General features: G+C 51.1%; 4 protein-coding genes and 1 long non-coding RNA gene across 6 annotated transcripts in view; 2 read left to right on the top strand and 3 right to left on the bottom strand.

Moving 5' to 3' along the window:
• Nucleotides 1-1447, bottom strand: part of PAK2 (p21 (RAC1) activated kinase 2) — a 51165-nt gene extending 49718 nt beyond the window's left edge. For both annotated transcript variants that reach the window (XM_068163945.1, XM_068163944.1), the window contains exon 1: nucleotides 1304-1447. The gene's annotated coding sequence lies outside the window, so the exon portion shown is untranslated. The remainder of the gene's footprint in view (nucleotides 1-1303) is intronic.
• A 32-nt stretch (nucleotides 1448-1479) lies between these two features.
• On the top strand, nucleotides 1480-8639 carry LOC137454077 (uncharacterized). The gene is made up of 3 exons (XR_010990536.1): nucleotides 1480-1633; nucleotides 4667-4762; nucleotides 7820-8639. It is a non-coding gene; the product is annotated as an uncharacterized lncRNA (long non-coding RNA).
• On the bottom strand, nucleotides 6081-13962 carry PIGX (phosphatidylinositol glycan anchor biosynthesis class X). Its single transcript, XM_068163946.1, has 6 exons — nucleotides 13868-13962; nucleotides 12561-12624; nucleotides 11133-11274; nucleotides 9979-10192; nucleotides 8636-8736; nucleotides 6081-7229 (listed from the first exon to the last, which is right to left on the bottom strand). The coding sequence occupies exons 1-6, from the start codon at nucleotides 13941-13943 to the stop codon at nucleotides 7071-7073; spliced, it is 756 nt and encodes a 251-aa protein (XP_068020047.1). The 5' UTR covers nucleotides 13944-13962; the 3' UTR covers nucleotides 6081-7070.
• A 260-nt stretch (nucleotides 13963-14222) lies between these two features.
• CEP19 (centrosomal protein 19) lies at nucleotides 14223-18638 on the top strand. Its single transcript, XM_068163947.1, has 3 exons — nucleotides 14223-14309; nucleotides 15000-15198; nucleotides 16058-18638. The coding sequence occupies exons 2-3, from the start codon at nucleotides 15009-15011 to the stop codon at nucleotides 16417-16419; spliced, it is 552 nt and encodes a 183-aa protein (XP_068020048.1). The 5' UTR covers nucleotides 14223-14309; nucleotides 15000-15008; the 3' UTR covers nucleotides 16420-18638.
• Nucleotides 18639-20426: 1788 nt separating this feature from the next.
• On the bottom strand, nucleotides 20427-24221 carry NRROS (negative regulator of reactive oxygen species). The gene is made up of 2 exons (XM_068163917.1): nucleotides 24070-24221; nucleotides 20427-23819 (listed from the first exon to the last, which is right to left on the bottom strand). The coding sequence occupies exons 1-2, from the start codon at nucleotides 24175-24177 to the stop codon at nucleotides 21852-21854; spliced, it is 2076 nt and encodes a 691-aa protein (XP_068020018.1). The 5' UTR covers nucleotides 24178-24221; the 3' UTR covers nucleotides 20427-21851.
• Nucleotides 24222-26009: the final 1788 nt, after the last annotated feature.

The following is a 26009-nucleotide window of genomic DNA, read 5'->3' as shown; positions in this document are numbered from 1 at the left end:
GGGACCTCTGGAGATCATTGAATTCCAGCCCCCTTGATAGCACAGGTATACCCTGATGAACTGGAAACATAAAACAGCCTAATTGGTTACACACAGATTAATTCTTAACCTGCCCCCACAATGTCTCTGTGAATTAAATTATCTCTGCTATCCTGAGTGAAGAAAACGAATCATGAAGTAGCTAGTCCTTAATTTATTTTAGGGAGATACCACTGCCAGGCTCAATGCTCCATACTGCAAAGTAGATCCTAGACTTTCACAAGGGCAGGCCTACTTTTTAGAGTATAACAAAACACACACACTCAAAAGAGACAAAAACAAAGAAAGACAGAATAAGATATTAAAAAAAATAAATCAGCATATGCCATGCTTGAAGTATATCTAACACTGTTATCACTGAAAGACCTCCAAAATAATTAGCATTAAAATACTGCAGTAGCTGAGTTGTCTTCACTCATCCTAAGGCAGCACAGCAGCATGTCAACCAGTTTATTTTGGCTACAAGCAAAGTGCAGCGTTGCTCCTTGAAAGACAGCTGATTAACTTCTCTGCTCCCAAACCAACCCTTCGGTAGCTCTCCTATCTGTCTGACCAAAACCAACTTTATTCTCCCCGCTCCCCCAGACAGCTTGCCATTAAAGAACTAAACCATCCCGCATAGCTTTGACAGAATAAATACATAAAACAGAAAGAGAAACGAAGACGTAAACCACGGGGATCTAAAAACCATCAGGTGAGGCGCACAAAGAGCACTAGTTTTTAACTGGCACGTAAAGTTGCGGGTTAAGGGCGCTCCGGGGACCACAGCCCAAGCACCAGACCGGCCGCAGAACCTGCCCCGCCTGCCCCACAGCACGGGCCGGGGAGGGCCCTGCGCTCCGCCTCCCTGTTTAAACAGATTTGTTTTCCCTTCGGGATTTCTAACAGCAACACCCACGCCGACGTCCTCCCCCCAATTAGCGGGGTTTTAACTTCTTCCCCAAGGATTAACAGGCCCCCGCGGGGCGGCGAAGACCCCCTCAGTGTGGCCAAAGGGCGTTCCCGAGGGAGAGGGGGCTGAAGCGAGGCCCACCGCTGCTGCAGGAAGCCGGGGCTGAGCTCCGGTCCCGCGCCACCGCCCCTCCTGAAGCCGGACCGGGCGACGCGCCCTCGGTGCCTGACGCCGCGGGGACAGCGGGCCCGCGCTGCCGGAAACGCCGTGAAGGGTGGCGCCGCCACCCCGAACTCGCCGCTCGCGGCAGGCCCGGCCCGGCGGACTCTTTAAGTGCTGTGAGATGCAGCCGGCAGGTGGGAGCGGACTCACCGGGCTGGGGCGGCGCCTGCCGCCTCAGGGGACGGACGGGCTTGAGCGGTGCGCGGCCGCTACACGGCGCCTCTGCAATGGCGGCAACGGGACCCACCGAGGCGGCGGCAGCAGCCGGAGGGGGAAGCGGAACCGCCGCGCGTGGCCACAGCCCGCGAGGGCGGGCGGGGGCGGGGCGCCACCCACAGGCCTGCAGCTCCCGTCGGGCACCGCACCCTCACCGGAAGTGACGCCCCCGCCGCGCAAGGCGCTATGGGAAGAGTGGTACCCCTGCTAGGCCTCGCCGGGCCGGAAACAACAGGGGCCCAGGATGGGGGCGTCGTGTCTGAGGTACACCCCTCCTGTTTGCGGGTCACGCCATCTAAGCTTTACATGTGTGTGTTAACATCTTTTTTTCTACGACAGTGCCCAGTGACAGGACACAGGGCAGCGGGCACAAACCGTAACACAAGAGGTTTCACTTGAATTTGAGGAAAAACTTAATTCTTTTCAGGGTGCTGGAGCCCTGGACCAGGCTGCCGAGCGAGGCTGTGAGAGTCTCCTTCTCTGGAGGCATTCAAAACCTGCCTGGACATTGTGACCCTGCTTTAGCAAGGGGTTGGGTAAGACGATTTCCAGAGGTCACTTCCAACCCCCACCATTGTGTGTGATTCTGTGTGAAGGCAGTGCAGGTGTCCCTCAAGGGGAGTTGAGGGCCTGGTGTGATTAATTCTAATATAGCAGGTGTTCTGATTGTATTACATATTTGATACCAGACATGATGTGTCAGTCTGTTCAACCAAGTAACAAGTGATAGGACAAGAGGAAATACCCTCGAGTTGCACCAAGGGAGGTTCAGCTGGATAGGAGAAAGACTTTCTTCACAGAAGGGGTCCTCAGGCTCAGGAAATTCATGTAGTTGACACTCACCCCTGTAGGTGTTCCAGAGTTGTATCAATGTGGTGCTGAAGGCCATGGCTTAGTCAATGACTTGTCAGTGTTAGGCTAATGATTTGACTCAATCTTAAAGGTCTTTTCCAAGCTAAGCAATTCTGTGATTCTGATTTTATTACATACTTGCACCTACAGGTGCAGACAGTGATGATTTACCTGAGCAAGCACCAAATCACACAAATCTCTCATTGTTTATACATTTCAGGTCAGTAAATCCTTCCCATTTCATGCATGTTAATTGATATTCTTTCATTGGTTAGTCCACTCCTTGCTTTGAGTTAAAGCATTCAGACAAAGGTGTGTGCTGAAGAGCAGGGATTCTTAAGAGAGGAGGTCTGTCAGTTAATGCCTACCACATTATAGTGAGCAGAGATGCACAAAGTTCATCTATAGTTAGTCTACAACCACTAAACCTGCTTATTTTGCTAAATTTATATGGTCTATTTAGCAAGGCAGCTACAGCTCCTCTTTGGAGGCTTTTCTTATCTCCCTGTTTCTCAAGACTTGTAATTATCCATGAGCTGTTTCATAAGAACTGTGGTCTTTTTGGTGATCATTCATTCCTACCCTTGACAGTGGGCTATAGCCAGCTGCAGGGGCAAAAGCATACCACCCTAGAAAACCAGAGGCACACCACTTCTAAACTGTCTCCTCTTCACCCCTTGCTTCACTCTCCTGGGATTTCAATTTGAGATTGTTCCCTCAGAGGTTCATTTTGTGAGGAAAGTCAGTGGGGCTCGGTACAGCATAGAGCCTTCATGCTGTGTTTCAGTGCCTCCTCAAGGTTAGTCCTGGCTCACTGAAACTGGTGGTGGCCAGCTTGCTCTGCAGCCAGGAGGTTGTGAAGGGTGTCTGAGAGCACCAAGGTGCTTATGCTTCATGTTCTCCCTCTGTGCCATGCATGCTCTTCCTTTTGCCCAGAAGGTACTGGAAGGGGCTTTTTTCATATCAAGATGGGTGACAACTAACTCTTCTTCCACCAGCTTCTCAGGTCCAAAAGTAAATGTGGCTTGAGGTTCAGCAGTACTGGTGAAAGCACCATGCATTAGCTACAGCAACAGGACACAGAGCAGCTTTCCATGTTGCTAGCTCTTGCCATCTAAGCCACAACTCAGATGCCCAAGTTCCAAGCAATACAGTAGTAACACATCTGAGAAAGCAGCATATGTGCCCTCAAGACTTCTCCCCTATAATTCCTGTGACACATTTCATCTTCCAGATGAGGCCTTTCCCAGGCATGCATCTTCCCTGCAGCCTGGACCTCACCTCCTCTCTGAAAAAGGCTTGAAGCAACATCTGATTTTCCTTTCAGAAAAGGAGGACATCTGTCAGGCAGCTTCTCTTCTCAAAGGTCTTTGGGGAAAGTAGCAGGCTTCCACTAGGGCCTCAAACCTCCATGCAGGTCCAAGCACGGAGTGCAAATAAGACTTTGGAGCTTGTGTTGCTTTCAGCCAATGCTTTCTGGCTATCTTCTCATTCTCCACAGAATTACTGCAGAAACAATGGTCACAGCCTCTCCAGAGCTGCCTTATTTCAGCCCAGTTCTTCCAGGAACAGTGACCCTACTACAGCTGCTGGAAACAGCTCTCATCTGCTTCCTGCTGCAGGCAACGCTACCAACTTTACTTCTCTTTGCATATTGCTTTGTTATTTTCCTGTTCTGACTCAACTCCTTATTTGATTCTCCCAGAATCAAGTTTTTGCTAATTCATCTCTGCATGTACCTCTTGAGAAACCACAGATCTCTGAACTTCACACTTCCCTCAGCTCTATTTTCCTTCCATATAAGGTGACCTTACTTCTCTTTGGTGCTTCAGCCTTGCACCACTAAACCCACTCAGCTCCTGCTTCCAAGTTTTCAGAATCCTTAACCCACTCATATTTTCTGTCTCATTCCCCTGTCACATCTTTTCAAATAAACTAGGAGGGTTGTTTCAGTTTGGTTTGATATTCATCTGTCATTCAGAACATCTTAAATGCTGACATGCCCTTTAACACCCCTGCCATTTAACACCCAGTGCTGTTTAACAACTTCATCAACAACATGGACAGTGGGACTGAGGCACCCTCAGCAAGTTTGAAGATGACACCAAGATGTGTGGTGTGGTTAACCCACAGGAGGGAAAGGATGCCATCCACAGGGTCTTTGGGCTCAAGCCAGTCTCAGGAAGTTCAGCACAGCCAAGTGCAAGGTCCTGCACCTGGACTGGGGCAGTCCCAAGCACAAATGTAGGCTGAGCAGGAAATGGCTTGAGAGCAGTCTCAAGAAGGACTTGAGGTGGCAGTTGATGACAAACTCACCATGAGCCAGCAACAGTCCAGGAGGTAGCCATGTTCTGAGCTGCATCAAAAGCAATGTGAGCAGCACGATAAGGGAGGGGATTCAGCCCCTCTGCTTTGGTGAGACCTCACCTGGAGCTCTGCATCCAGTTCTAGGGCACCCAGCACAAGAAGGACATGGACCTGTTGGAGAGGGTCCAGAAGAGGCCATGAAGACATCAGAGCACTGGAGCACCCCCCCTACAGGTATGGAGTGAGGGAGCTGGGGATGTTCAGCCAGGAGAAGGTTCCAGGGATACCTTATAGCAACCTTCCAGTACCTGACAGAGTCTAGAAGAAAGCTGGGCAGGAACTTTTTAGAAGGGCTTGCAGTGATAGGATGAGGGACAATGGCTTTGAGCTGGAAGAGAGATTTAGACTGAAAATTAGGAAGAAATCCTTTACAATGAGGATGGTAAGGCACTAGAACAGGCTGCCCAGGGAGGTTGTGGATACCCCCTCCCTGGAAGTGTTCATGGCCAGGCTGAAATAGGCCTTGAGCAACCTGGTCTAGTGGGAGGTGTCCCTGCCCATGGCAGAGGGATTTGAACTGGATGATCTTTAAGGTCCCTTCCACCCCAAACCATTTGATGGATCTATGAATCTACAAAAGTTACTAGACTGATTTACAGCTTTTAAAGACAAACCTCTCTACTGTATTAAACACTATGGATTTAAAACCAACAAATATTTGCTCTTTACCATAACAAAAACATCTGTTGGTGTTCTGTGATTTCTCTCATTATTTTCCATTCATCAGAATCAGGATTACTCAAGTTCAGCTGAAAAGCTCATCAGGGTGATCCTGATAAGTTTTAGATGCACCTAAGAAACCTTGTGCCTTTCAAACTGATTAGTGCCCATTTAAAACCCTTTGAGGTTTAGCACTGACAGTGCCAAGCCCCCACTAATTCAAGCCTCTGCCTCAGTTTCTCCTACAGCATCATACCACTGATGTGGGTTTCCATTCTCACAGCCTCACTTGCAGAGATTTCCAAATCCTCCATTTACTTATTTTTGCCACTCAGTATTTTTCCTCATTTGTCCAAAGGGCATTTCCATTTCCCTTCACTAGGAAATGATCTCAGGCAGCTTGTTTTAGCGAAGGAGTCCAACCTGTGATTTTCAACTGGTGTTATCTGATGACTGTGAGCTTTCAGGTGATAAAGACCTGCCAGAGCTGCATGCCAATCTACAAGGTTGCTCAGACTGCAACAGAGAATTACTCACCTGTGTAAGAGAGAGCAGAAGAACAAATTCAACAGTGGGAATTAAGGATCCCACTCGGAGACAGGTGTTACAACACCGGCCCACAGCCCTGCCGAGCCGATATGGTTAAACAGCCACCAAATCTCCCTGCAGTCATTTCCTTTAGTTCCTCCCTTCCCCCAAGCAGATGCAGTGCATGACTCCTCTGAGGTAGTGGATGGAGTACTGGTGCAGCCACCATCATTCAGCAGAGTCACAGGAAAACAAGAGCCCAGTGTCAGAGCACTTGCCAACCTGTCATGGGTGAAGTCACAAGACGAGCTCTCTATTGAATTAGAGCAGAAACAGATGCCTGAGGGATCCTGAAGCTACAGCTGGACAGCCATGAAAGGACAATTTTGTTGATGAGAAGTCTTGGCTGCACAAAGACCACTCAAACAGAATTTGAAAATGGGGATTTTCATGGATGCCACTCACACACACACTCCCTGAATCACCTCCTTTTACTCAGTCTCAGCTCACAGGGAATAAAATCCATTTCCTTCACCAACAATCCCAGGAGTTACCATAAGTTTATGATGCCACCTACTGACACTTAGAAAAAGCAGCTAAGCTGTTGTGTCAATTCAGAGCAACTCAGGTTTTCCATTAAGTAATTTCCTCTCCATTTCCTTGCATTTATCAACTGTTCTGGTGGCTGAAGGCAAGTCTTCAAAGTATTTGCTTTCCACCAGCTTTTCTCTTCCCAGGGTTACTCTTTCTGCTTCTGAAATAGGGTAAAATGTATTTCAAATTTTCCAAACTCTTTTAACTCTAATTTGACAAAGAGCAGCTAATCCCTCCCAGCTAGGATGGGAGAAGTTATTTAAGCCTTCTCCTGTCCCAGGCAAGCACAGAAGGTTGCTTCAAAAATTCATACATAACCAAAACGTTAATGACTAGCTAATGTTTCTCATACCCTTAATATCCAATCCCCAAGTCCATGGGTTTGAATTCAAGATATACAAACACCTCTGCAAGAGGCAACACTGTAGTTAAAGCAGCTCTGGGCCAGGGGGAGGCAATGGGCATGGAGACTGTGGTAACCTTTCCAGCTTTTTGCCCCATCTGCTTTGTCTACTGACAGCACACTGAAAGTCTTCTGCTGTGTGAAAGGTGTTTGTAAGAATTAGGCCAAGGGAACTAGAGCCCATTATGGGACCTTTGCATGTTATTAAGATATAAATAACAGTAGAATAGGATTCATTTAGGAAGCTGATGCAGTATTCAGTTCATTTTGCTGGATGGAGGTCAGTCCTTCCATTCTTTATTCTGAGCAGGTCACCAGGGGGAAGTGTCCATATTTGCATGCTGCTGCGAGAATCAGGCTGGAGCAGAGCACTGTGACCAGCAGAGTCACGACACACACTAAGGAACTGTGCTGCCTGAGCCCCACTGGAACCTGCAGAATCGATGCCTCATACACCTACAAAGAAAAATGAATTTATTACATGCATTACCTGAAAGGAGGTTGGAGCAAGGTGGGGGTCAGCCTCTTCTCCATAGTAACAAGTGATGGGATGAGAGGAAATAGCCTCAAATTGCCCCAGGAGAGGTTTAGGTTGGATATGAGAAGAAACTTCTTGACTGAAAGGGTTCTCAAATAACTGGGACAGGCTGCCCAGGGAGCTGTTGAATCCCTATCCCTGTAGGTGTTTCAAAGAGGCAGAGATGTGGTGCTGAAGGACATGGTTTAGCACCAGAGTTGGCAGAGTTAGAGAATGATCAGACTTGATGATCTTAAAGGCTTTTTCCAACCAAAACCATTCTCTAAGTCTATGATTTAACAAGCTGTTTCTTTTTTACTTCAATTTAGAGGATTAGTAACTAGGTCACTACTTAATTAGCCCTTTGCTATGGTTTCTGGATTCAATATCAAAATCAAGATGGTGCTTCACCTTTCAATTTCAGCAAATGGAGCACCAGCCACTCCTGCAGTACAAAGCTCAAAAACTTATCTGCTGCTATTTTAAATCATAGTCATTGATAGCCTCTCTATCTCTGTTCTTACAACAGGTGTGCCACTAAGGATCTGTACTGAAGAAGGAAGCTCTTGGGATGAGTATTTCACAGACCACTGAGAAGTCAGGCTCCTAAGACCAAGGTGAAGAGCTGTTTGGTTCTTCTGTGATGCAGAAAGCTCCAAAACTTTTTCAGATAAAGGCTGCAGATACCTTTAGAGGCCTGCATGTGTCTTAAATATAGGAAGGTATGTGTGTTATAAACCAAGCAGATTCATTATGAAACAGATTAGTCTTAGTTCTGAATCTCTACACTTCTGCAACCCTTCCAAGTATCAAAGGCAGTTGTTGGACCACATACTATAGATCCAAGTTTCCTTGGTTTGCAACACAAAATAAAGAAACTTTACCTTTAGTTAGCCAATCAGATAACAACCAAATGGACAGAAGTGTTGGGGGGGGTTTAAGATGTTAACCCTGCAACTTTGGGGATTTTTCCCCTCCTTTAGTTCATTCATAAATCAGTTTCTCACTGTGCAACTCCTCTGAAGCAGCTATTTTTGCAAACACCTTTCTTGATTTGACCACTGCCAATTACATCCTAGAACTCCAAGTGAACTACTTTAAAAAGGTGGAGAGTGCATCCACCATAAAGGTCTAGAAGAGCACAGGGACTACAGGCATGTCAAAAGGGCAGGAGAAAGCCCGTTAAAAGCCACTACAGAAAGGAAGAAGGGAGCCTCCCTAAAGAAGAATCACACAACTAATCTTGTATAGATTAGTTCCTGTACTATCAAAGTTATTGATCACAGAAAATAGGCAGCAACTGTAAAAGAAGACCCAAGAATTCCCACCAGAAACAAGAACTCACAGGTTTGTGCCTTGTGCTGTACCACTGACAGGCACCGCTGGTTTTGCCTGAACAGGGAGCTTCCACTTCAGCAGGCTTCCAACACTCTGCTGACAGGCCACCTATGGAAGAGAAATAATGCATCAGCAGGATCCAGATGGGATGCAGCAATAGGGCCTGCAAGACTTTTCCAAATGAGGTCTTTCTTCCTCAGTAGAATAGAATAGAATTAACCAGGTTGGAAAAGACCTCTGAGATCACTGACACAATCTACTCCCCAAAATCCAGTAGGTGAAAAAGCACTGACAGAAACGTGCCAGCAGCCTTCACGGTGCTAAGCACTGCTTCTCATTACTTTTGCAACTCTTCCCTTCCTGCTACAGTGGGTACCCAAGAAAGCATCTCACATCTGTGGTATTTTGGCCTTTCTGTCCTTAATGGGACAAAGAATTCGTCACTGTCCTGTAGACCACTCAACTTCAGCAATAGAATTTCTTTTCCCACAAAACAAAGGTCGTTGGTCTCCTATTGCCACATGCAAGAACCCTCCTCCAATACTTCAGAAGCTTTCATATTCCTACTAAATATGGTTCCCTGCTCATAAGTAGTACATGTAGCAAAAACACTGGAAGATTTCACGCTCCTTTTTTTAACTGGCCAGGCAGCCCTCCTTGCTCCCTAAGTTCATCCCAGAAAATCACTGCTCAAATAATGAGCAAGCAAAGAGAGAGAAGCTGAGAATCATTACCACAATTGACTTGGCAGCTAGCAAGAATGACTTTGTGAAAGGAAATCCAACTGAGGATTGAGCAGAAGTTGAGGATTTCATTATTCATGCAACATAAAATATTCATTGTTGGTGGACATTAGTTTCTTCTTTCACAGGAGTCTGAGACTCCAACCATCAGGCATACAGTTTTCTATACTCACCCCTTTTATATAGGCAATGCAGGAAGAAAGTGTTAGAGACCATCACAATATTTTGATTAAGGATGTGACAGTGAGCATCAAATACACCCTTCATGGCTTCAGCTCAAGAGGAACACTGTGGAAACATGGTCTGAGCAAACGAGAGCCTGCCAGGACTGTGACAAGCAGGCAAAAGAGCCCAGCCAGCTACGGTACAAGGGTACAACGGCACAGGGCAACACCAACAAGCCTGTTGACAACTAATCTGCCTTTGGCCAGGCAGCAGTGCATTCAGAGAGGAAGACAACGTGGGCTTTATCAGGGCCACTACTGTCCTCTCATGTTCACATGACTATCAAGAGGTTCATCTCCAGAAGACAAAGAATTAGATTCCGGGCTCTGGGCTCCCATAGTTATTCCTCCCTCCCCAAAAGAACACATGACAAGAATCTCACTGTCACAGCAGCAGGCCAGTACTTCTGGGCTCTTCAGAACAACCAATGCTTCCTCACTGTCGTCTGCAGGCCGGTGGTACCGCCCGTGCACAGGCAAGGCAGCGCTGAAACAGCCAGAGCACCGAGGGTCCGGCTCCATGTACAGGAGAACAAGAAGATCTGTGGCTAAGTACTCAGGAGCCTCCACATCAATGACATCAGGAATTAACACTGCCTGCAAGTGGAGAAAGATTCAGATGTGGTTGTGATCAGAATCAACACAAGGGGGGAAGGCAGAAGGGAAGAATACACATATTGTGCACAAAGGCAACTGTCTGCTGTGGTCACCTACTGCAGCATCATAAGGGAAAACTATTTTCCTCATTTTATTTTCTAACCTGAGACTGATTTCATGGTCAGGAAGACCAAGCTGGAAATTCTGTCCTTCAGCTGTTCCAAAATAGCTTCTCCAAGTCCTGTGTGAAAAGTTTACAGTGCAGCCAGGCCTATAGCCAAATGTAGGAGGCTTCAGCTTAATGATCATTTTGGCTGGACAAGACCTTTAAGATCACTCAGGAAAACCATTCTCTAACTCTACCCAGGCTGGTGCTCAACCATGTCCCTCAGCACCGTACCTCTGCCTCTTTGAAACACCTCCAGGGATGGGGATTGAACCACCTCTAGTCAGGAAGCATGCCAGCAGCAGATGCTGCCCAGAGTCTTTGCATCCCTATCTTTTAATTGAATTAAGCACCTAAGGACATTACTTTAAGTCTACAGTCTTAGCACATCTGCCTACCAAAAGCATGAAGCAAAGACCACAAAGCAACCTTCAAAGGTGTGATGGAAGCAAAGCTGTGAAGCAGTCTGAATGTGCAGCACACCATTTGGAGCCCACAACCACTTTTGTTGGCATTAACCTTCTGTATTCTCAAGCTGAAGTGCTTTTACCATAGTTGCTCATCTAGGACCAAGCAGAGTCGCAGCAGCTCCTTGGCATACACAGTGATGTGCAGAAATATCAGCACCACGGGACACAAAATGGCCTGCACTGGGTGAGGCTGATCAAGGTAACTCCTTCCAGCACAAGGAATTAATCACCTTGGTTCAACAAACCAGAGCATACTCATCCTTATCTGAGTGCCTTCCGGATGTCCTCGCTTTGGGCTTGTTACCTTTGTTAAATTCTGCTGCTGCAAGGATGCCAGCTCATAGGGATCCACGTAGACTCCTGATGGAAGACGAGTTCTAGCTGCCACAGTGCATCCTCCTGCATCCTTTCCCACTACACCGAGTTCCACTTTCAGCAGCAGGTCCCTTCAAACAGGTAACAGGGGCAAAACATTTACACAAGCACTTCAAAAGATGGCACAACCCCCACAAGAGAGACACTCCCAAAAGTGCAGAGGTGAGGGGCAGGCAGCTCTCACATACCACATGCAACAAATTCAGAAAACAGTTCCCTCTGAAGCCATGCTGACATTCTCTGCTTAGGGTGAGGTAGTTCACCCTAACTCCACACCAATCACCAAAAGGCAGTTTCACTTCACAGAATGACAGGAGTTGGAAAGGACCTCTGAAGATCGAGTCAACCCTCACTGCCAGAGCAGGATCACCCAGAGCCAATCACACAGGAACACATCCAGCTGGGTTTGGAATGCCTCAGAGGAGACTCCACAGCTTCTCTGGGCATCCTGGTCCAGGGCTCTGCCACCCTCAAAGTCCATTTTTTTCCTTATGTTTACATGAAACCTCCTGAATTCCAGTTGTGTCCATTGTCCATGTCCTGTCACTTGGACACTACTGACTCTAATCCTTTAGTTACTGATTTGCATGGATGAGATCTGCCCTCGGGCTGCTCTTCTCCAGGCTAAGCAGCCCCAGGTCTCTCAGCCTTTCCTTAAAAGGTAGACATTCCAGTCCCCTCATCATCTCAGTGGCTCTCTGATGGACTTTCTCCAGTAGGACCTTGTCCTTCTTGAACTGGGGAGCCCAGAACTGGATGAGGTACTCCAGATGAGGTCTCACCTAGTGCAGAGTAGAGAGGGACAAAAACCACCCTTGACCTGCTGACCACACTCTTCATGTATCCCAGGATGCCATTGGCCTTGGCTATGAGGGCATATTACTGGCTCATGGTCAGCCTGTTCACCACCAGGACTCCTAGGTCCTTTTTCCTATAGCTGCTCTCTACCAGGTCAGCCCTGAACCTGTACTGATCCATGGGATTGCTCCTCTGCAGGCGCAGGACTCTACACTTGCCCTGGCTGGATTTCATTGGGTTCTCCCTGTCCTACTCTCCAGCCTGTCCAGATCACGCTGGATGGCAGCACAGCCGTTGCTAGTTCTAAGAAGATGAGCTCTTAGCTTCTCAGAACTACCAATGGCCTCCAGATAGATGTTAGAAAGGGGTCTCCTGTTCTTCCTCCACTAGAGCTGGCAATCATTAATTACTTGATCATGCTAATATATTCCTAGCGCCCAGCTGTGCCTACGGATCACAGCTCAGGGAGCTGATACAATTGTGCACAAGAAGAGAAGCTCCTTTGGGCACAAAATGTCCCAGCACATTACTCTGATGCAGCACCAGGGAGACAACTTACCTGTGAAAGCCCTCTTTCAGCAGCTCCTGTGTGACTGTGACATCCTGACAAGCAGCCTGCACATCTAAGACAGCATAGACAGGAGTAATGGTGGTTATGGCACAACACATGGAATTGTCTCACAGGCAGACAGCTTTAACAAGGGCAGCTGTACAATCTATGAAACACATGCTCTGCAAAGCCTCACACAGCAGAAGAGGAAATGATGTTTCACTGTCACCACCAGCAGGATTCATAAGGCATTAACAGAGCCATGCTTCCCAAATGCAGAACCCAGCCCTCCAAGCCAGCAGGCGAACGCAGCTCCACACGTGTGTAAACAGATACTTTCAAAATGAAAGCCCAGACAAGGTGCTCCAAGCCATCTGATGTCAGTACAGCAGAACCCAGGTGCTCAGGCTGGCATCAAGCAGCAGTGGCAAGCAAGGCACAGTACAGCCTACTGCAGGGGCAGGGACCTCGCCAAGTCAGTTGCCCCACACTGATGTTCCCCCCTGGCTTTAATCACCTGGCACTGCCTGAAACCTCAACTTAAGATCACAGATTAATTTTGGTTGGGAAAGACCTTCAATATCGTTGAATCAAACCATTCTCTAACTGTGCCAAATCCGCTGCTAAATCAATGTCCCTCAACACATCTTTGTGTCCTTTTAATACCTCCAGGGACAGACTGGACACCTCCATAGGCAGCTTGTTACAGGGTCTGAGAACCCTTTCAGATAAGAAGTTTCTTCTAATGCACAACTTAAACCTACCCTGGGGCAACTTGATGCCACTTCCTCTCATCCTATCTCTTGTTACTAGGGAGAAGAGACTGACCCCACCTCGCTCCAACCTCCTTTCAGGGAACTGAAAGCAAGCTCTCCCCTCAACCACCTCAATGTTCTTCTTGGAGGGCCCAAAACTGAACCCATTACTCAAGGTGCGGCCTCACCAGTGCTGAGTACAAGGGGACAATCACTGCCCTGCTCCTGCTGGCCACACTAGTACTGATCCAGGTCAGGGTGCTGGTGGCCTTGTTGGCCACCTGGGCACACACTAGCTAATGTTTAGCCACTGCTGACCAACACTCACAGGTCTTTCTCTGCCTGACAGTTTCCAGCCACTCTGCCCCATGCCTGGAGCGTTCATGGGGCTGCTGCTCTGGCCGAGCTGAAGGGCCCAAACCATCCCTGCACAGCCCCGGGGCCGCCCAGCTCGGGACAGCGGAAAGCGCAGGGAGCCGCCCGCCAGCCTGGCTTCCCCCTGCCCCTCCGCCAGACGGAAGCGGAGCAGCTGCTCCGCGGACAGGCCGGGCCGGCACTTACGGAGAGCGCAGAGGAGCGCGGGCAGCCCAGCGCGGAGCAGCGTGCTGCCGCTCCGCTGGCGCCAGCCGCCCGCCATGGCGGGGCCGCTGCCTCACTTCCGGACGGCCGCCCGCCGCCCCGCCTGACCCCCGGGGCCCTTGTCCGCCCCCCGCTCCGTGACGCCGGCCGGACGCGCCGCTAAGCGCTGCCCGGTGCTTCAGCCTCGCCGCTGTCCTCACCCGGGGTGGGGGTCCGCCGCGGCAGGGGCCGGTCGCAGCCGCCGCGTCCCGCAGGCACTGGCGAGGGCAGCCCGGGTGGGGGCCTGCGGCCCGAGGACGCCGGCGGCGCGGCTGTAGCCACGGCAACCACCGTGGGGAGGCCCGCAGGGAGCCGCAGGGCTCCGCGGGGAGGCCGCCGCTGCCGCCCGGGAAGCGCGTTTGTAGCCGGTCCCGCCACGCATGAGGTGAGCTGAGGGAAGGGGAGAGAGGCGGGGAGCAGGAAGGACAAACCGATCCTGCCCGGCTTCCCTTCCTTCTCGACACTTAGACCTCCAGGGCGCACGACCCCCAGGGTTTGTTCGTCTGCTGGAAGCAAGCGATGGAACAGAGGCTTTTAAACAGCAGAAGCAGTTCTGCTGCGGCACAGAAGCTGGCAGGGCAACCCCCTCAGCTGTCTGTGTTTCATAGAATCGTTTCAGTTGGAAGAGACCTTCAAGATCAAGTCCAACCAGTACCTAATTCTACCGTATCTGATGCTGAACCAAGTCACTCAGCACCACATCTCTGCCTCTTTGAAATCCCTCTAGGGATGAGGATTCAACCACCTCTCTAGGCAGCCTGTCCCACTGTTTGAGAACTCTCAGTGAAGATGTTTCTTCTGACGGCCAACCTAAACCTCCCCTGGTGCAACTTGAGGCCATTTCCTCTCGTCCAGTCCTTGTTACTAGGCAGGAGAGACCAAAATCCACCTCACTCCAACCTCCTTTCAGGGAGTTGCAGAGAGAGGTTTCCCCTCCACCTACAGGGACATCTTCGACTTCTGGTTGCACTCTGGCTCTGTGTTTTTGCTGAACTTGAGTGACTCCAACCTTGCAAAAAAGCAGCATTCAGAGACCACTTACACTTCCCCCCTTTATCCTTTCCCTGTTTTTCAGTGAGCTTTGATGGTGCTTGGGACACCTCTGATAAAGCTGACCACGCTTCACCCTGCAGCAAGATCTGTGATGACTTACACTGCAAAGAAGTGTGGCATCTGCTTTCAGCCTCCTTCCATTGTCCTCATCTACAAAGAAGACAGCAAGGATAAGACTCGCCAGCGCATCATGCCTGTCAGAAATTTCTCCAAGTTCTCAGGTGGGAAGTGTTAATAGTAGCATGCCCCAAGTCCCTGAGCCAGGCCAGGATGCTGGTGACCTTCTTCACCACCTGGGCACACACTGGCTCATGTTCAGTGGGCTGTCAGTCAATACCCCCAGGTGTTTCTCTGCCGGTTTCCAGCCACTCTGCCCCAAGCCTGGAGTGTTCGTGGGGTTATTGTGACCCAAGTGCAGGACCCAACACTTGGCCCTGTTGAATCTCATCCCATTGGCCTTGGCCTATCGATCCAGCCTGGCCAGGTCACACTGCAGAGACTTTCTGCTCTGCAGCAGACCAACACTCCCACCCAATGTAGTGTCATCTGCAAACTTACTGATGGTGCCTCAGTCCCCTCATCCAAATTACTGGTAAAGACATTAAGGAGGACTGACTCCAGCACTGAGCCCTGGGGAATACCATTTGTGACTGGTCACCAACTGGATTATCTCCATTCATCACCACTCTTTGGGCCTGGCCAACCAGCCAGGATTTTTTACCCAGTGAAGTGTTTGCCCATCCAAGCCATGGGAGACAGTTTCTCCAGGAGAATGCTGTGGGAGACAGTGTCAACTGCTTTACTAAAGTCTAGGTAGACACATCCTCAGCTTTTCCCTTGCCCACTCAGTAGATAATTTTTAGTAACTGCTGGGTAGCTACTTGCCAACATGCAGGGAATGGAGAGTGATTGTTTTAGGGTAACACTCTCTCCCCTGAGGAGCCCAAGGCTACATCTTAACCTGAGTGGTGGCTCTGCTGAGTCTGGGAGTCATGCTTGTGATAGTTTAGCAGAAAAGCATGTATTCATGGGAAGAGATTTGCTTGCAGCTGTAAGTCTTCAGGGTAGCTTTCTCTTTAGACTGCAGCATGGCTGCTGAGCAGCTGAAGAATAACCCTCGGCACAAGGCTTACCTGGAAGGAGTCTCACTGCGGCAGCTACGGAAGATGTACAGCTTGCTGAAAGGCCACCTGGGAGGGGAGAGCCTGGCTGAGAGCTTGGAAAAGTTTCAGCAGGAAGAGACCATTGACCCAGAAGAGGACATGAACAAACTAGATGACAAGGAGCTAGCCAAAAGGAAGAGCATCATGGATGAGCTCTTTGAAAAGAACAGGAAGAAGAAGGATGACCCAGATTTCGTCTATGACATTGAAGTTGATTTTCCACAGGATGAGCAGCTGGAGTCTTGTGGCTGGGACATAGAGTCAGGTGAAGAAATCTGATTCTGGACAAAGATGTCTTGGACAGGCAGTTCAGAGACAAATCTCACAGGCCTGACAGAGAGAATGATGTCAGCACACGTATTCCACTACCGTGTCCTCAGCTTACACCATTGATACACTCTGCATTGGCTGTGGAGGACCCCAGGCCTCAGGAGCTGCAGCAGTTCCAGGTTTAAGTGAACTTTAAGAAGCCAGACTTGATGTAATGGAACTTGGGCAGCTGAATTTACTGTTGGTTTGAGTCTCTTCCTGTGTGTGAGTGCCTAAAACAATTTTCAGTTGTTTAATCTTTCACAGAATCACTGAATGGTGGAGGGTGGAAAAAACCTCCAGAGAGCATCTAGTCCAACCCCCTTGCTAAAGCAGGGTCACCCAGAGCAGGTTGCCCAGGATTACAATGTCCAGGTGGGTTTAGAGTATCTCCAGAGAGGGAAACTCCACAATCTTTCTGGGCAGCCTGCTCCAGGGCTGCAGCACCCTCACAGCAAAGAATTTTTCCCTTATGTTCAAGTGAAACCTCCTGGGTTCAAGTTTGTGCCTGTTGCACCTTGTCCTATCACTGGGCACCACTAGGAAAAGTCTGGCCCCATCCTCTTCTCCCCCACCCTTTAGATACTTATCAGCATTGATTAGATCTCAGTCTGCTCTTCTCCAGGCTAAACAGTCCCAGGTCTCTCAGCCTTTCCTCCTCAGCATCTTTGTAACCTCTCTTGGACTCTCTCCAGTAGTTCTCTATCGCTCTGGAACTGTGGAGCCCTGAACTGGACACAGGATGTCAGGACTCTGCCTGGACTCTACTCTGCAGAGTAGAGGGAGAGGAGAACCTCCCTCGACCTGCTGGACACACTGCATCTCAGGATGCTGTTGGCCTTCTTGGCCTTGAGGGCACCATTTTACCTTCCAGTCAGCTTTGGCTGACAGCCTCACCAGCTTGCCTGGCCCTGACTCGGGGCTCAGGCTTTGCTCAGCGCTGACTGAACATGAAGTGGTCAATGTTCAGATCTTGGAAGCAATGGTCAAACTTTATTGGGTGAGGATGGTGTTTGTCATTACTTGCTGGAGTGTTAAATGCTTACTGGTATCTCTGGATAGATCAGACTGGCACATTTCCTGAGTGGTCCTTAAACCTCCAGCTTCATCTTACACAAGTATAAATCCTCATATTTCAGAAATGGAACATAGAGAAAATAAATCAGTCTTGAAAGCACTTCTGAAAATCCACTGAAGTAGTTCCTGACTCAGCTGGCCCAGGAACATGAGGGGGTGTAGATCAGCATCCTGGAGAAGAGAAGGCTCCAGGGAGACCTTAGAGCTATATTTCAATATCTGAAGGGGACCTACAGGTAGGCTGGGGAGGGACTGTTTAGAAAGAAGGGCTTGTGGTGATAGGATGAGGGGCAAGGGTTTGAAACTGGAGCAGGGCAGATTTTAGGTTGGATAGCAGGAGGAAGTTCTTCACAGTGAGAGTGGTAAAATACTGGAACAGGTTGCCCAGGGATGTGGTGGAGGCTCCATCCCTGGAGACATTCAAGATCAGATTTGATGTGGCCCTGAACAACCTGATTTAGTTGGAGGTGTCCCTGCTGACTGCAGGAGTATTGGACAAGATGACCTTTGAGAGTCCCTTCCGACCCAATGGAATCTGTAAATCTGCAGCACGGGCTCTGGTTTTTTTTCCAGGCCAAAGTGGCAACATAGCAGCACATAAAAACCTCCCTCTTGGCTGGGTGGGAGCCCATGGAGACCTCTCCTCTGTACTCAGTCTGCCCCGGGGTCAGGCTAACCTGTAGCCAGCTTTGTCCTGGCAGAGCTCAGAGTATGTAGCCTGCACACCCCCTCCCTGGGCAAGGCTGTCCTCACCAGATGAGGTCTACATGAGGTCTAACAAGTGCTGAGTTGGTGAGTGTAATCACTTCTCTGTATCATAAGGTTTTTGCTGCCTCATTCCTCCAGTGCACCCCAGTCCTTCATGGATGCAAGAACATTGTGGGACATGGTATTGAAAGCCTTGCTTTGAAGTTGAGATAAATGGAACCCACTGCTCTTCCCTTGCCTACAAATCCATCCATCTAATTATGAGAGACAAGGAGGTTGGTCAGGTGTGACCTACCCTGTGTTAATGAATGATGACTGCTCCCAGCCACCCTCTTCTTCTAGAAATATGCTTCAAGAAAGCATATTCCATCGTCTCCCAAACACAAGGGCTGGGAAAACCCTGTTGCTCCCCAGGATGTCCTTTTGGACATTACTTGAGTGTGGCATTTGCCTTTCTACAGTCATTGAAGACCTTCTCTGATGACCATGACCTTGCAAAGATGATGAACAGCAGCTTTGTAAGACATCAAGCCCTCTGTAAGTGGAGTTCCTTTTACTGCCCTAACATCCCATCTCCAGGAGTGCTGCCTGTCCCCTGCATGGGCTCAGTATGAGCACAAACAGCCACTTCTGATCTGTGCCCCAGGCAGTGTCAGGTGCCTGGGTCGCTGCCTACATGTGCACCCACGGCTGCACCCCACACCCCTGCCAAAAGGAGAAGTAGTGGCTGTGCCACTGAGGAAGCTCACACATCCACCCCCTGAGGCTGGACACAGCACCCACAGCAAGAGCAGAGGCCCCCATGGAGAAAGCTGCTCACAGGGGCACCCTGCTCACCCTGCCAGCAGGGAGACACCAAAACGTGGCTGTGGTACCCAGTGCTAGTGCAGACCCTGTGGAGGACATCACAGGGACACACTTATAGTATCACAGCATTGTTTTGGTTGGAAAAGCCCTCTAAGATCACTGAGTCCAACCCTCAACCCAACACCACCATGGCCATTAAACCATGTCCCAGAGTGCCATGGCCACACGTTTCTTGAGCACCTCCAGGGACTGTGACTCCAGCACCCCCCTGGGCAGCCTCTTCCAATGCCTGACCACTCTGTCAGGAAAGAAATTTTTCCTACTATCCAACCTAAACCTCCCCTGGTGCAATTTCAGGCCATTTCCTCTTGTTCTATCACCTGATAGTAGGGGGAAGACACCAACCCCCACCTCACTGCAACCTCCTTTCAGGGAGCTGTAGAGAGCAATGAAGTCTCCCCTCAGCCTCCCTTTCTAACCCAGTCTAAAGAATCCCAGTTCCCTCAGACCTGTTCTGCAGACCCTTCACCAGTTTCACTGTCCTCCTCTGGACATGCTCCAGCACCTCAGTAGGTAACTTCTTGTCCCTCAGGCATGCCACTTACGGGCAAAAGAACAGCTAAAACAAGGTGAGGGATTCCCCAGCTGGGGCCTGATCTGGTTTTGGCTACTTCAGTCTAAAACAGGGATAGAAAACAGCTGACTCCTGAGACAGATTTGGTAGTGGAGTTTCCAGAGCCATGCCTGCACTTGGGCCCAGTGGTGCTGCTGGCTGCTCCAGTGTGGTGTGACTGGGCCAGCCTTCCCTGTAATCCCATGCAAGGCTCACCCATGGCCCCACACCTGTGCCGAGGAGGATGCTGCCCTGCTGCCAGCTTGGGCTCCCACTGCACCTACCCCAGCATCACTGATGGCCCCACACCAGCTTAAGTATCTCCCACCACCACCACCTTCCAGTACAAGCCCAGTGTGGAGCAACAGCGGGGCTGGCTGTGGGAGGCTGAGCCTGCAGCACATCCCACATTGCCCCACTGAGCTCGTCTGAGTGCAGGGAAGGACAGGCTTCTGGGGTGCCCACACCGGCACCGCTGCCTGCTTCTCTGCACCTTGTGTTCCCGTTAGAGGCATTTCACTGGAAAAGTGCCACAGGAACAAAGCTGCTGCAGTTCTCGGCACAGCTTCTGAGTTAGCACAAACCACCACCACTTCTCACTTCCACCCACAGGAACCGTCCAAGAAACAGAGTAACACTTCCCCAGGTAGCGTGCAGTGGGTAGCAGAGAGCCCATGTGTGCTGCGACCAGGGCTGGGGGGAGGAAAGGAGGAAACCCCCCCAGGCTGCTGCAGCCCACAGCCAGCAAGAGTAGTGCTTGCTCGAGAAGGAGGAAGCCTTTCTCTCGTTTAATCTCCTTCACATCTGCTTCACCCAGCAGGTGCTGGAGAAAATGAAACCAATGATAAAATATTCAGAAAATGAGAATGGTTTTCATTGGAAAGGACCTCTAAGATCACTGAGTCCAATCATTCTCTAACTCCACCAATTCTGCTGCTAAACCACGTGCCTGAGCACCACATCTGTGCCTCTTTTGAGCACCTCCAGGGACAGGGATTCAACCACCTCCCTGGGGAGTCTGTTCCAGAGTTTGAGAACCCATTCAGGGACGAAGTTTCTTCTAATATATCCAATCTAAACCAACACCCACCTCACTCCAGCCTCCATTAAGGTACTTGTAGAGAGCCAGAAGGTCTCCCCTCAGCCTCCTTTTCCCCAGACTAAACAACCCCAGTTCCCTCAGCTGCCCCTCACCAGAGCTGTTCTCCAGACCCTTCACCAGCTTTGCTGCCTTCCTCTGGACACACTCCAGTGCCTCAATGTCCTTCCTGGAGTGAGGGGCCCAAAACTGAACCCACTGTGGCCTCACCAGTGCTGAGGCCAGGGGGACAATCACTGCCCTGGTCCTGCTGGTGACACCATTGCTGGTTCAGGCCAGGATGCTGGTGGCTGCCTTGGCCAGCTGGGCACACACTGGCTCATGTTCACCTGCTATCAATCAACACACTCAGGTCTTTCTCTGCTGGGCAGCTCCCAGCCACTCACTCTGTCCATAACCAGCAATATAATTTATTCTCCACCTTTCAATCACTATTTTATATCATTGCAGCCTGTGCTGGTTTTGATGGGCTTTTCCAACTGGGCTCATGACTTAACCAAGCAGCAGAACCCCAAAACATCTCTTCCAGCCCCACTGACAGTGCTGTCATCCCAGCACACGTACAGAGGTGCATGCCCAGGTCTGTCTGTGAGTTTGCTGGTGCTAGCAGTTGCAGTGTGGGGAAGCTGTGGCCATAGAGACCCTTCCCTGCAGTGCCTGGGTGATATTTGCTCCAGCCCAGGGCAATTTGTGGAGGTTCACTGGAGGCCTAGAGGACGATCAGCAGTGGGGAGTTGGCTGCAAAGGTAAATAAATAAAAGGAACTGCCTGAAGCAGGGGAAAACAGTGATGGGGGAACTGTCCATTCTTCTTTGGCCAAGAGGTGTTTGGTGGTATTCAGCTCCTGCCAACATCAGCTGAAGGTTTCTACTGAAGATGTGTCCCTTGAGGATACCCAGCACAGCACCAGGTTCCATCACCCAACACAGTCCCACACCCTTTGGATACCTATAGGGTATCCATGTCAGGAATGGCAGCTCAACCAGCACCCTATGGTCCTCCATCCCTTAAGTCTACATCTCGCCCACCCCAGAGGGGTTGTCACCTGTAATCCTGACAGCCCACTCCCATTAACCATTCTTGAGCCCTCCCTCCTCCTCAGTAGGGGCTGGACATCCCACACCGGCTTTTCACCATTTTCAGCAGCTTCTGCTTGAAGGTGAGGAAGACTACAGCAAAGGCCACCAGGAGAGTCAGGCAGGTGGGCAGAGCCAACACCAGGTAGAGGAGAGCCTGGTTGGCCATCTGCCAGCGGCAGCTCTGCACAATGGACTCGGGCAGCATCCTGGGGCTCCACGTGTGGGAGGCATAGCTGCAGGTCACCTCCTGCCCGTCAGGGACACGCAGCCCCTGGACCTGCTGCAAGGAGTGCCACCAGCCCAGCGTGCAGCAGTTGTAGGGGTTTTGGCTGAGGTAGACCTCCTGCAGGCTCTGTCCTAGTGGTGTCTGTGCCACACCTGCTGGCAGAGCCGGGAGGCTGTTGTCCCGCAGGTCCAGGCTCTGCAGTTTCAAGCCATCCAGTGAGGAGGGGAATACAGTCAAGGAGTTCCCTGAAATGTCCAGGCACACAAGGCTGCTTAAGGCAGAGAAGTCCACCACGGTGGAGGAGAGGCTGGTGTTCCTCAGAGACAACACCTGCAGTGTCAGAGCAATGTCTTGCAGCCACCTCATGTCCCCAGACAGTGCCTGATGGTTGTTGGAGAGGTCCAAATGCATCAGTGATGTCCCCTGGAAGGGTTGCCCCCCCAGTCCCTGCAGACCACAGCTGGCCAAGGAGAGATGAGTCAAAGTCTCAACACCCCTGATGTCCACACAGGGGGGACTCTCCACCTTGCTCATAACAGCGGGTTGGGGACAGAGGTGAAGCTGGTTATGGCTGAGGTCCACGGTAGTGATCTTCCTGGTGTAGGTGAAAACTGCAGGAGGAAGTGCTCGCAGCCTGTTGGCACTGAGGTTGAAGAGCTGCAGGTTGGGCAGGATGTCCTTGGCACCCACCTCCACCCCGAGCTCCACCAGACGGTTCTGGCTAAGGTCCAGCTCCATCAACGTGGCTAAAGGGTCCCCCTCCAACAGGTGAAACGTCTCCAGGCAGTTCTGGTTCAGCTTCAGGTGAGTCAGGGAGGGCATCTGGGCCAGGAAGTCCTCTGGCAGGTACCAGACCTGGTTCTGGCTCATGTCCAGGAGGCGCAGGGAGGAAAGGTTGCTGTGGCAGACCTCATCCCAGAGGCTGACTGTTGTCACATTGGTGGAGTTGCCATCAATGAGCAAGAACTGCACTGTGACATCTGCCAGGGATGTGCCGTTGGGGAGGCGCTGGTAGAAGCTCATCTTGTTGTCCTTCAGCAGCAAGGAGTGCAGCTTGCTCTGCCGGGGCAGCAGAGGGAAGAAGAGGAGGTGGTTGTGGGACAGGTCCAGTACCTCCAGCTCAAAGAGGTCATCACTTTCCACGGCCAGAAACCACTCCATGACATTGTTGCTAACATTGAGCACCCTGAGCTGGGTCAGGCCAAACTCCACTATGCAGGGGAGGTAGTTGTAAGCTAAGTTGAGCCTTTGCAGCCTCTGCAGCCCTTCAAAAGCTTGGTCAATCTCAAAGACGTAGTTCTTCTCCAGGTTCAGCTCCAAGAGCTGTGTCTGGTTTGCAAAGACAGATGAGTCCAGCCTCATGATGATGTTCCTAGCCACGGACAAGGACTCCAAGGAGGACAGGTTCCAGATCAAAGCCGACACCATATCCTCAGTGAGGCGGTTTCCAGCTAGATTCAGTGTCTTCAGGGCTGGCAGAGCAGAAAGAGCGGCTGCTGTCAGCGAGTAGTTAGTGAAGAGGAGGTTGTCTGCCAAGGAGAGCACGTGGAGGCCTTGGCTGCTGAGGAAGGCACCAGGCTCAATGAGCTCCAGCTGGTTCTTGGGCAAGCTGAGATGCCGCAGTCGGCAGTATGAGAGCAGGGAGGCATTGCCCAGAACCTGGATAGTGTTGTCATCAAGCAACAGCTCCTCGGTATCATGCTGAAGGTTTCCTGGGACAGACCTCAGCCATCTCCCAGTGCAGTCTGCAGTGCCCTGCACCTAAAGCAAGATGTGGATAAGTGATGCTGCTCTGAGAGGCAGGAGATGGGGAAAGAGGAGGAGGGAGAAGGTTGGGGAGCAGAGTGAGGAGGGAGAAGGCATCTCTGTGGTTAAAGCCTCAGCACCCAGTCCACACCTTAAGCTGAGACAGTAGTTGGGAGGGGGAAGATCTGGAGATGCTGAGGCACCTGGACGTTGCAGGGCAGGACCAAGCAGTCAGAAGGGTCAGGGTGTGCAAGGGAGGACTTACGAGCGTGCAGCCACCAGAGGATGTTGCCCAGGCTGTGATCACCCTGCTTCCCCATCCTGATACCAGGAGGACCAGAAGCAAGGAGAGACTAGGGAGTGGGGCCTCCATCTCAGTGATGGCACTCCTGCAGAGGTGGAGACAGAGGTGAGAAGGTCAGAAGCTGCAGACTGCTTATCCCAGGGAGTCCATAATAGCAGCAGTCATCCTTGTGCATAACCAGCCTCCTGCCCACAGCTGCTGCCTGCAGGCAAGTGCACAGCTCCCACTGTTTCCCTCAGGAGCACCCAGAAGAGGCAGGCTGCCAACATACCATAGAATCACAGACTCTTTTTAGTTGGAAAAGACCTCTAAGGTCATCGAGTCCAGCTGTCAACCCAACACCACCTTGGCCACTAAACCATGTCCACAAGTGCCATGTCCACCTGTTTCTTGCATACCTCCAGGAATGGTGACTCCATGACCTGCCTGGGCAGCTTCTTTCAGGGAAGAATTTTTTCCTAATATCCAACCTGGGCCTCCGCAAGCTACTTATGGAGAACTAGTGAAGAGCTCTGTCACTGAGCCCACCCACCCCAGCAGCAGCCCTCATGGGGGTCCCCCAAAGAGAGCTTGGAGAGCAGGAGAAGGGAGGAGAGGAGGCAGCTAGGTCCCCACACGGGGCAGCACATATGGGAAAGGCACCATTCTTGCTGCACAGCTGCTCACAAACACTACTGAACTGCTACCCACAACCAGAGGCTTCCTCCCACCTCATTCCCACCAAGGGACCAAATGCTCTCCCAGGGAACACCGACCCAGCCACCACTGAGTGCCCTCCAGCACCCAGCCCTGCTCCCAGGGAAGCAGAGGCTCTCCAGTGCAAGGTGCCACTTGCTGGGACTGGAGCTGACAGTATTTGCATCTGGGGGAAAGCTGAAGCTCAGGCAAATGAGCCACGAGGGCTCAGTGAGGGCTCAGCAAACGGCATGATCAGAACTGCCAGGGCTTGAAGAAGCAATGAGGGTTATTTTTGACAGCCCAGGTAGCCAGAGCCTCACAGCACTCAAGGAGCAGGGGACACATCCTGGGCTGTCTCTTTCCTTGGGACAGCCAAAAGTGTTAAGCTGGTGTCTTATCAAAGCAGTATTTATCTATTAACCTGGTAGGGATGGAGAAGAAGCTGCTTTTCCCAGGCTGGGGCTGACACACACACCCTCCCAAGCCCTCTGCCTCCATCAGCACCTTGCACGCAGGCACAGTGGCAGGAAGGGACCCTGCTGTGCCCTTACAACAAGCGAAACCCAGAGCCTCTGGTCCCAGCTTGCACTTGGCCCCTGAAGCCCCCCACAGCAGCTCACACTTTCCTTCGCTCAGCTCAGCCTATCTTTACCATCCAGCACTGGCCTCTCCCAACATCAGAAGCACCTCCACTGTCCCTCCTCGTCCCTAGGGCTGTGGGGATGGTGCTTGCCTGGCCAGCAGCACATGTGGCAGTGCTGGCAGGAAACCCCTGCCCACAGCCCCACAGAGGAGCCCACATCCAAGAAGTCCGAGAGCACCTCTGGTGCTCCTCATGGTGCACCCCAGCCCCAGCGTGGGCCTGCGCCACCACAGCTCCTGTGGGCACGGGCACCGGTGACACACAGCCACCACAGCTCTTCAGCCTGCCGAGGGGGGGTCCCCGAAACCTCTCCCCAGCAGGACCTTGCCCCGGCAAAGGCGACGAGGGGCAGTTACTCACCGCACGGGGCGGCGTGCAGGGCCTCCCGCACCTCATCCTGCAGCTATGCTCGGGGGCTCCTGGGGCCAAGAGTGGGTGCAGCCCATGGGGTTCGTGTCCCAGCCGCCCGGGCTCAGCACCAATATAGCCTTTGCGGAAGGAGGCAACGGAAACTGCAGTCACATGGAGGCAGAGAGCGCGGCCAGCACCTCGCCTACTGATCGCAGCGCTCAGCCTGGGT

The sequence above is a fragment of the Melanerpes formicivorus genome, unplaced genomic scaffold, assembly GCF_026170545.1.
Source record: "Melanerpes formicivorus ecotype bairdi unplaced genomic scaffold, bMelFor1.0.p_v2 SCAF_76, whole genome shotgun sequence".
Classification (NCBI taxonomy): Eukaryota; Metazoa; Chordata; class Aves; order Piciformes; family Picidae; genus Melanerpes; species Melanerpes formicivorus.
This window is presented reverse-complemented; position numbering and strand designations above follow the sequence as displayed.